General features: G+C 31.8%; 1 protein-coding gene and 1 long non-coding RNA gene across 2 annotated transcripts; both read left to right on the top strand.

Annotated features, from left to right (window-relative positions):
• The first annotated feature begins 446 nt into the window (after positions 1-446).
• Positions 447-1,437, top strand: LOC140955327 (uncharacterized). Its single transcript, XR_012169289.1, has 3 exons — positions 447-784; positions 874-926; positions 1,055-1,437. It is a non-coding gene; the product is annotated as an uncharacterized lncRNA (long non-coding RNA).
• Positions 1,438-7,466: 6,029 nt separating this feature from the next.
• Positions 7,467-8,195, top strand: LOC118046842 (uncharacterized). The gene has a single exon (XM_035055898.2). It carries the CDS (start codon positions 7,489-7,491, stop codon positions 8,044-8,046), a length of 558 nt encoding a protein of 185 aa, XP_034911789.2. The 5' UTR covers positions 7,467-7,488; the 3' UTR covers positions 8,047-8,195.
• The last annotated feature ends 2,945 nt before the right edge of the window (positions 8,196-11,140 follow it).

Below are 11,140 nucleotides of genomic sequence, written 5' to 3'. Positions count from 1 at the left end.
TTTCAAGTTTATCTAATATATATATAAAATATTTAATATCACTTACAATAAAAAAAAAAATTGAAATCTAAAAAGTATAATGATGGATTTTTTTTATTATATCCTATATTTATACATAGCTTATTTTATAAAATATAACTATATATGTCATATCATATTATAGAGAAATAAGCTTGTGAAATATTTTTTTACGTAAAACCTATTAATATATTTTTTTTCAATTTTAAAAGCTTAAAATAAGTTTTTTTTTTCATATGAAAAAAGCCAAATTAGTTTATGGTAAGAGTTATATATTTGGGTTTTTTTTTTTTGTATAAAGAATTTTTTAAAAGATAAATACATACAAAAATATTTTTATGGGTTTTTTGGATAAATATTTTTTTTGTACACGTAAAGGCAATTATCTTTTTAATATTTTAAAAAAAATAATAAAAAAAGAAGCAATCCCCACCAAAATTATTACAAAACCAAATTATTACAAAACCCCACCAAAATAAATAAATAAATAAAACCAAATTATTACAAAACCCCACCAAACATGCCTATCACTACAAGCTGCCTATCACTACAAGCACTCCCTCTCCATAACCGATCCCAAACATTTGTTTTCCTCCTTTCTTAATATTTCTCTCATTTATTCATTCCCTTCCAATCTCACTCAAAATGAATTCAAATTTTACAACAACACACACAGGCAGAGTAATTATTGTAAGAAATGGCGATGGCGAGGGCAAGCTCTGGCCCCACATACCCCAAGCGATTCTATGCAGCTCTCTACCAACAGGTTCCCTCTCCAATTCTCCATTTCCATTCCCGGATCCAATGCCTTTCCTTCTAATTGAATTGAATTCACCATATTGTTTGTTGTGACAGTGGTGATTGTTTGCTGTGATAGCAACAATGGCGAAAAGAAATAATTTTGCCGTGTATGTGTATGGGTATGTGTTTGGTTAATTTCTGGGTTCAATTTCTGGGTTTGCTGTGGTTGATTTTTCCTTATGGTTTCGGTTTGCTATGGTTGAATGGGTTGCCTTCCATGGGTTTTGGTTTACAGATGTTCCGGTGAAATTAACAGAGCATGGGAGGTTGCAGTGAAATACCCGGCTTCTAACCATTTACAGAGCATGGTTGCAGTGAAATAATAGATAAACAAGGGAAAAAAAATTACTTGGAAGATGAAAGATGCTTGCAGTTGATCTGCGTGAATTATTTGGGAGAGATTTGGTTTATTAAGACAAAGAACACTTTTTGCTAATAAAAAAAAGGAAAGTGTTTTCCGGTTTTAAAAACAGGAAAACACTTTCCTACGCTAACGTTTTAATTTTTCCGTTGACTGGAATTGAGTTTCCTTTGACTGATTTTCCTTGTGCTTGCCAAACATAGGAAAGTGGGGAAAGTGGTTTCCAGGAAAATGAATTCCTGGAAACAAACAAGGCCCTAGTCTCTTGATCCATGTCACAAGATCTGAAGATTGAGCCGGCTTAGCTTTAATTATTTTTAATTATTTTCTAAAAAACCTTATCTATAATCATTGAGTTCATTGAAAATTAGTATTCTTTGTTTTTTTTATTTATTTGGATTCATTTGTTAGTTTGATTTTTTTTAATTTTGCTCTTCAATTCAAATGTTTTATTTGTCCTCTCAATTTGTTTTTTCAAATGAAGTCTTTATTTTTTTTAATTGCTATTTTTTTATCCTTTAATTTTTTTTTTATCATTCAAGATTTCATTTATTAGGATTTGGTCTCCTAAGTTTTTCTCATTGTTTATAGGCCTTACTCAGAAGTCAATTTGGGACAATTATCGGGTCACATGTCAAGTGGATTGACTCGAGGTAACCTAAGTCAGTCAAATCCTTTTGTTTTATAAAAAAAAATCAAAACGATACTATTTTAAAAATAAAAAGAAAGGACAATAGTCAATAGGTTTGACCCTTTTTTGACTAGATTTTTCTCGGGTTAACTAAAATATGGATCAACCCAGGTTTTTAATCGTCTTATACTTAATCAATTCTCTTCCAATTTTTTTGAAACTCGGCCCAAGCTAAGCTAAGGTTCACCTAGGTCATGAGTTAACCTGTCAGGTTGAGCCAAGTTTTTAAAATAGTTACTTTTTCAAATGTGATGCTTATAGTTTAGACAGTACCTAGGGTTATGGATTTGAAAATTTTACACGGGTTGATGTCATTTTCTTTCTCGATTACATCCTTTGAAGTTATTCTTTTTAAAAAAAAAAAAAAAAAAAGCTTTGTTATTTTCTTTGGTTTTCTTTATAATCAAATTATCCCTATCACATTATCTAGGTGAGAGATTTATCTGTGTGGCCCAAGTTTTTTTTTTTTTAAGTTGCTTTTTTTTTTCAGTCTTTTTTTAATTTTATCCTTCAAAATTTAATTCTTAAAAAAAAAAAAAAATTTGTCTTGCCTTTTATTAGATAATCATGTCTACATTATCCTACTAACAAGTTTTGACAACCTCACTTAATTTTACTGGTGCTTTGTTTTTTAGTACTTTGTTTGCATTGATTTTTTTCTTGATTTCATCTTTCTACATTTTGATTCACGAGGATTGACAATCATTATTTTTTTTAGTTCTCTTTCTATGATGTTGGGTCGTGGATTTTTTTTGTTATTTAAAACATAATAACAACAATTGAGTATCCTTTTTTTTATTACAAAAAATAATAATTTGACTCACGATTAAACACATACCATATATCTAGTTTCGAACCCTCGTACCTTGATAATAAGGAAAGTAATATGAATCTCCACCCACCATGATGCGAACCTCATGATCACATGGTCACGCAACCCACACGCAAAGACACCAATTCCCGAAAAGCCAAGTAAATCAGGTTTGATAGGAGTGTGACACAAAGATAACTTGTACTTAGGCACCAGTACTATTGGAAACGGAGACCCCCACCCAATGAATATTGATTCGCGAATGAGAAGTATAAGGATAACGCCACGAAGACAATTGTTCTTCGATAAGTCATTTTCAGTTCTTTAGAGAACCATGGAAGGGAGATTATCTCACCAACACACACACACACACAAAATGCGGCAAACAAGAAGTTTTATTAATATGAATTGTCTCCTTACATGTCTGGTTATGTCCTTATTTATAGTGACTGCAAACTAAAATAAACCCTAATGGACCCCTTATGTGGACTTATATGATGCCCATTTACAATTAAACCCAAATAATATAAATAAACCCTAAACTAAGAAGAAAATAACAATAAAATAAATAAATCCGAATTTAATATCCTAAATATGATAGGATCAGATTTGTAGCCCTTTAGAAGTCCTATATAAGCTAGGAGAATCAAATCTAAAGGTAGAATTAGTTCTGAAATCTTCTTTCCTTTTTGTAGCTAGGATGAATAAGGAATCCTTGTAAGAAAAGGATTCTGAAACATTTATGAATCCTTGCCACACTTGGAAACTATGTTGCAGCCCATTAAAGATCTTTGTAGAACTAGGAGATTCCCAAAATAAGTTGCCGCATCCTTTTAGGAAAAGAATCCTAGCCAAATAAGAAGTCCACAAGTCAAAAGGAAGTAAATAACAAAACTCGTACAGCCTCTATTGACCCGTGTTTGGATGCCTTGCTGAACTCCGATTGACATGATATTTTAACCCAAGGTATGAAAACATGTCAGGAGCCTCCATGTAAAATTTCAGCCTGATCCAACGGTAGGATTGAGAATTATGACTATTTCCGTAAAACTGGATAGTTGCGCATTTTACGTCAAAATCCGAATTTGACCTTGTTTGGATCATATCATCACCATCAATTTTAAAATTAAATATATTATCGTGTTTTTGGATTATTTTTTAGATGTATATATATTTTAGATGAAAATTTAATTAACAATAATATAAAAAAAAGATAGAAAACTAAAATCATATAATAGTCATATTTCAAAATCATTATCATTAAAAGAAACCATTAAAATTAGCATCTAATTAAACATTCTCAAAGAGAAAAAAAACTTTGATAGTAAGTTTCCTCATAGGAAATATGTTTTTTTAACTTTATATATAACTTTATATATATAAAGTTACACCATTAAAAATTACTAAAACAATAATTACTCTAACAATTCACCGTTAGTCTTAATTAATTCATGCATGTATTGAACAAAAATATATGAATATGATCCCTTCATTTAGTTTTTGAACAATTTATCATTAATTATTGATATATGTCTAATATGTGTTAGACACGTGTCCTCTCATGTTATATTATAAAAATTAATGGTAAAAAATAACTACCTCACAACCTGGGAAATTAGTATTAGTTTCGGTTAATACTCTTACCATCATTCAAGTTTGGCTTACAAGGAAGAGTTTCAATTTTCCCATTTTGGTCCACAATAACAGTCCATAACATCAACTAATTACCTTGCATGCATGCTGCTCCTCTTCTTTGTAAGAATCTCAACCTTTTCTTAACCCCGAGGGGTATAGCTTAATTGATCAGGCTTTAGGTTTGCTCTCAAAAAATCACTAATTCGAGTCTCATAAACCTCGGGGCCATTAAAGGCTTACATGGTCATTAACTTTAGGGCCCGTGAGATTAGTCGAGATGCGCGTAAGCTAGCTCGGACACCCACATTAATAATAATAATAAAAATAATAAAAGAATCCCAACCTTTTCTTGTTCTAAGTTTAGTTTATCTACTTGTTTTTCTTGTGTTTTAAATTAAAAAAGATTATGTGTTATGCTTTTTAGTTTGAATTATAGTTTTGTCCACATACACAAAAGCTAAGGATGTGTTTGAAAGTGAAATGATGTTAGTTTTAGTTTTTTTAAAGGTACAGCTTATTTAAACACAACACACATCTCACTAAAAGCTATAAAATGCAATCTTTTTGATGTTTTTTATTTTATTTTTGTAGATCCTATCATAAAAACCTAAATTCACCTCACATGATCGTCGATATTGGTAATTGCAAGAATATAGTGTCAGAAGAAGTCCTAGAGAAGTTGCAGCTTAAAACAGAAAAACAGCTTACACCTTACAAACTGAAATGATTAAATGAAGACAACAAAGTAATCATGGACAAATGCTTTCTCATTTTGTTTTCTATAGTTAATAAATACTTTGATAATTGTTTGTGTGATATCATGTTATGGACGCATGTTATATATTGTTGGAAAAATCATGACAATATGAAATTAATGTCGTGCATAATGGAAAACATAATATATATACCCTCAGTATAAAAAAAAAAATGTATAATACTAACGATTAGAAGGGAGGAGGAAACTATTGAAGGAAAGGGTAAAAAAAAAGTTGTTTTAATCAAGATTTATGAATAAAAAGGGGGGGGGAAGAGAATGGAGAAAAGAAGAACAAGGTGGAGAGTCTGAATAAAGGGAGTAAGGGTTTGATGTTGAACAAATCATTAACAATCAATAGTGGTTCTATTAAGATCAAAGGTGTTTTAGGAATTTAATTTTTACCTTACTTTATCTCGAGTCAATTGCATGTTAGAGGCCCAAAACTAGTCAATGACAACGACATCATAATTACCAAAACTTGAGGACAAGTTCTTTTCAATCCGGGAAGAATATTGTAGCAAAGTTTGTAAAAATTATGGGTTCTTAAAAGTTATATAGGGATCTACATTAAATAAACTATATGAATGGCCTAACATATGCTTTCATATACTAGTCAAATAGTACTAAGCCTAAGAGTAGGCATGGTTCTGGTAGACCAGGGTAATGGCTAAAAGAGGTCATATCAAAATATTTGATTGATGGGTTGGGTTTAAATTTTTTACACGGTTCCTGAGGCCTAGTTCTAATGAGAAACTACTACATTACTAATTTAATGTCCAAGTCTCTTGAGATGATGCTTAAAAGATCTTGTTTGAACTCATTTTGTTATTTTCCTTTGATTTCCCATATTTTTTGTGTTATTTTGGATTTTATGTTATTTTTGGGATTTCAATTTTTGTTTTCTAGTCTAGGTCAATTTTTCTAGCCTATAAAAGGTATTGTAAACCTTTTTAGGAGGCAAATTTGGTCCGATTAATATTCCATAAATAAAATAAAAATTTAGAATTTGTTTCTAACTCTAATTTAACGTATTTTATGTCATTCTATGCTTGTTGATATGTCTTGTTGTATTTCCACTTGCATCATATACTAGGATAACATGACTAGAAAAAGAAGAAACTTATATATTTTTAGATTTTGTTTTATTAAATAACTATTTTAATCTAAAAACATAAATTATTAGATAAAATTTAATATATAATTCTATACCACCGTCTAACATAATCCAAGCAAATCACTTGAAATTCACACATGTATATAATTATCTTATTCTTAATTTTATTAATTTAATTAGAAAAAAATAAAAATGATGAAATTTAAATTTCTTCAATACCATGTTAAAATCTATATCAATCCTAAAATTTAAAATATTTAATTAAATTTGATATTACTTTTTTAATGTGTTTGAAATGTAATTAAAACGTTACCTCTTTAAACTAGCATTGGAATCCTTTAAAAAAAAAGTTCTATCGATCAACTTTCTGCCATGGAGTGAGAACCATCGAAGCCAACAATCAATGTATAAGAGTGTGTTTGGTATTACGGTAGCTGTTGTGGTTGTGGTTTGAAAAAAGTTGTTTTATAAAAAGTACTTTTAGTTGAAGTTGGTTTGAAAAAATAGGTGTTTGGTTAAAATTGTGGTTGAAATTAAGGTTGAACAAAAAGTAGTTTAATGTGTTTGGTTAAGAATGCTTTTGAAATTGAGGTTATAAAATAATTTAAAAATATATATATTAATATTTATGGTTTTTAATTTAAATATTGTAGATTTAACTATTGCTATTACATTGTGAAATAAATCATACTTTATATATATAAAAAATTATTATTCTATTAAATTATCTACAATTCTATTACATATAAAATTCATCCTACAAGAACTACAGTTTCCATGATTTTTTGAACGTGCAATAAAATTAGATAAAATATTATTAGGAATAAAATTGAGATTACAGTACAAATAAATTTAATTCACCTTAAACTAATTAAAAAAAAAAAAAACAATGTTTACTTTAGTGAATAGTGCACTCACACTCTTCACTAAAGTGAACAGTGTGGAGGGATGCTGCATGGTGCAGCCGCAAGAAGTAGGTAGGACCTGCTTTTATTTTTCAGCGTTCCGAACGTGAAATTTGGTGAGACCTATAAATGATAATTTATGTTTTTTTTATTATTAAATATTGTTGCATCTGTATTTTGCAACATCATAGACAAACACTCTCTAAGATCACCTTTGCTAATTGTCGGCTGAAACTCCATATTATTTTCATTACAATTTTCCCTAAATTATCCTGACTATGTTGGTGTAATTAATATTCATATAATTTCGAGAATTAGAATCACTATTTCCCTATAAATAGGGTGCGTATAATATACTTTCATTAATGCACATGAAATTTGAGTACTCTAGACACATGGCAGAGTGCTCGACCCCATTCCACCACTCCGACCAGAAGACCACCACAAAACTAAAGCTTTTTGGTTTTCCGTTGACTGAGCAAGATGAAATCCTATCAAAAACTGAAAATAGTTTAGAAAACAGGAAATTCGAGTGCCATTTTTGCCACCGAGCTTTCGCCAACTCACAAGCACTGGGAGGCCATCAAAATGCTCACAAAAGAGAGCGACAAAGAGCAAGACGTAACCACTACCTCTGTGACCGCCGCTTCATGGCAGCTGCACCAGTTGTTTGCTCACATGCTGTCAAATTACCACCCTCCAGATTAATTATTAGCAACAATATTACTGCTGCTGCTGCTAAATTTAGGCCCCAATTAGCTAGTGATTACCCATCGCAGCCATTGTTGTTTCTACCATCTTCTCCTGACCATCACTTTCCTTCTCGAATTTACATCGCACAACCATTTCCTGCTGCAGCTTCAGCGCCATCTTTTATTCAAGCACTTCCTGGTGAATTATGCTCCGAAGATGACGATGGAGGGGTTGATCTCTGTCTCAAACTTACTCCCTGATCTGGTTAGATCAGATCGATTGAGTGTTTAACTGTATGTGGAAGAAATTTCGTCTTTCCATGGAAAGATTTTTTATGTTTGTGAGTTTGATCTTTGGTGCAAAAGCTCAATGCCGCTATACGTGCATGTTCCATTTTGCTCCATTTTAATTAGTTGCTGCTAATCATTCATGCCAAGAGTCAATTTTGCCCAGATGCCACCGTAACAGATCAACAATGAAGCTAGTTAATTTATGTCTGCTGCTAAGCCCGATGAGCAAGCCAAAAATGCTTCAGTAGGAGAAAAGCGTCCTTAATTTCAGTAGGATTTATTTCTTTTTTTATGAACGTGATCTGATTCTAATGCCCTAGAAGCTTAATTTCAACACTTAAATTATTTAAATCGAAGAAGAGGATTTCTGTTTTTCTCTTTTTGTTTCTGAACTATCGTTCTTCGTTGACAAACCTATGAATCAATAACTGCAAACAAATTATAAAAGATTACTAAAAAATACATGCCTGATAGTAGCCACCACTATTATTTGAAATTTTTTATCTTCCTTAATTCCTTTTTAAGTTATAAAGGAGATGGGATGCAGGAATCTATTGAGGAAATTGAGAAAGAGATCACCAGTTGATCACCTGTCGATATTTTTTCACACAACTTCTAAAGTTATTTTCTCTTGTGCCTAATAATGTGAAGATTGTTTTAAATTTTTCTTTTTAAAAAGTTAAAGGATGATATGACCTAAGTCAACCTTTTGGACCATAACCTAGGCTTGACTCACAAAAACTCAACTTCTTATTTTCTATTATATATTTTTTTAGAATTCGTTATTGTTATAACTTTTTTAACCTTTTATTTCCCAATTTTTCTTCAAAAAAAAATCTAAAAAAATATATTTTTGATGCAATTTGGTCATTTTTACAAAAATCACCATCATTTCATGATTTGAGTGCTTTTATATATTTTATGTAATGTTGAGCTTTCATAAATATTAAGGGCTAACCAGCAAAAAAAATGAGGGAAAAAAGAAATAAGAATCAGGGACCAAAAAAGAGATACCAAACAAATAAAAAGGAATATATAGTGGGTTCCCTACTAACAAAGAAAAGAAGGGGCTAAAGTGGGTTAGAAAAATTCTAAGTATTTTTCTTGTAAAAGAAAACAGGATAAGAAGAAAAAAAAAAAAAGAACAAAGGAAAAAAATAAATCAAAGAAAAAGAAATAAGATTGGATAAAGAAAGAAAATGAAAAATCAGATAATTTTTCTCTCCCTTCATTGCTATCAACCTTTTCTCACTATACTAGTAGCCCACCTCTCTGATTTGCTGTCCGCCAATACCAAAAACCAACATGCACAGCCTCATATTCATGCAACCATCAACATCAACAAATCCCCCGTGAACCTCCGTTACATTCACACACCACCACCATAATTGAACCTTCACTCGTCATCATCGTCCATCCTCATCTTTTATACCATCAAACACCATCAATCGTGGTCATCTCTGTCATCATCCTCGCCAACAACCTTCCCCTCATCAACCACCATAAAATCTTTATTTTCTCGTTTTCTATTCAGCAAAACCACTTACAACCATGCTAGTACCTTTAGCAGTTGCGTCCTCCACCGATCAGCCACATCAGCCACCTTTCCCATCCAAACAAACACCACCGATAACCATGCCAACACCAAACCTAACTCCACTCCACATCACACGCTAGACACAGTTACTCAAAACCCTCACCACTATGTTTACCACCACAAATCCAAAACCCATATAATTAACAGCAACACAACACCAATAATCCAGCTAAAACTCCAGCAACAAACAAAAACATTAACAACCCCAACAATATAGAAAGAAAAAGAGAATCCAAAGCTAAAGTTAGCTTGATCTCCTTCGTTGGTTGGCAGTGAACAACATTGCATGTATCAAAGCGTAAAAACATGTCAGGATGTTGTCAATCCATTGCATGTGTCAAAGAACCATCTCAACCCAATAGCTTAAGCTGTTAGGTAAGGTTCTAGGATATGATTTATATTATTCTCTAACACACCTCCTCAAGTGAAAGCCTTTTGGACTTGAAACTTGCACAGACCCACATTACCTTGTGCTTAATTTTATCAAATAAATGGGGATGGTGAGATTCGAACTCGTGACCACTAGGTCATCAAGGCTCTGATACCATGTCAAAGAACCATCTCAACTCAATAACTTAAGCTGTTAGGTAAGGTTCTAGGATATGATTTATATTATTCTCTAACAGCATAACATGCTAAAACAGTGGTAGAGCGAGAGCCCACTTCTTGGTAATAGTTCCAACATGATCCCACACTTTGCCATGATTGTAATAGCTTCACAAGAGTTTTTTTTTTTTATATCCAAGTATGATTTTAAAGTAGATAAGAACATGAAACTTTAGCCTAATGCACATTCCAAATGGCAAGTTATATATCGTGAGTATCACCGGCTAACAAGAATATGATGCAAAAAATGAGCCAAATGGATTGAATTCATCTGTACATAACCAAGCATATATGTTTCGTGGATCCATTGAAAACTGATGATGTACCCTATTAAACTGTTTCCAGGCTTCACCATTGAAAGGGTGCATCATGACTCCATTTATAGTATCATATAACTGATGCTATGTCATATGCTTAACAGTATTTAGAGACATCAATAACCTTTACAGTGTAGAAGTGATTGGGAAGTATCTAAGTTTTCTATGTGCGACGAGTCCTTTCCCTACTAGTTTTAGGTTCATACTGAGCATGCCTACATGCTCTGTAATCGGTCAAATCTGTATATTCTAGGCACTATAACATGCACAAGATTAGACACTTATCAATTTTCTAGTATACTAAGTCAACGAGTTATCTCATGGATTCAGCAATATAAAAGTTCTCTTCTAACCTATTCCCTTTAGGTAAAAATTTCCACGCCTATTCGAAGATTCTGTCATAACAAGCCTCGCTCAACTTATAATCTGACTTAATGGTAAACACATATGCACAAGCCGATTTGTGAACCCATTCTATAATGATTCATCAAAATCTTTCAAAAGATCAGAAAACCTAGTTGCGTCTACATTTGGTTCTTCATCT

Source organism: Populus alba, chromosome 2 (genome assembly GCF_005239225.2).
Source record: "Populus alba chromosome 2, ASM523922v2, whole genome shotgun sequence".
Taxonomy (NCBI): Eukaryota; Viridiplantae; Streptophyta; class Magnoliopsida; order Malpighiales; family Salicaceae; genus Populus; species Populus alba.
This window is presented reverse-complemented; position numbering and strand designations above follow the sequence as displayed.

Bases quoted from the DNA above. Each gene is read 5' to 3' on its own strand.
- LOC118046842 (XM_035055898.2), top strand. From the start codon at position 7,489: ATGGCAGAGTGCTCGACCCCATTCCACCACTCCGACCAGAAGACCACC.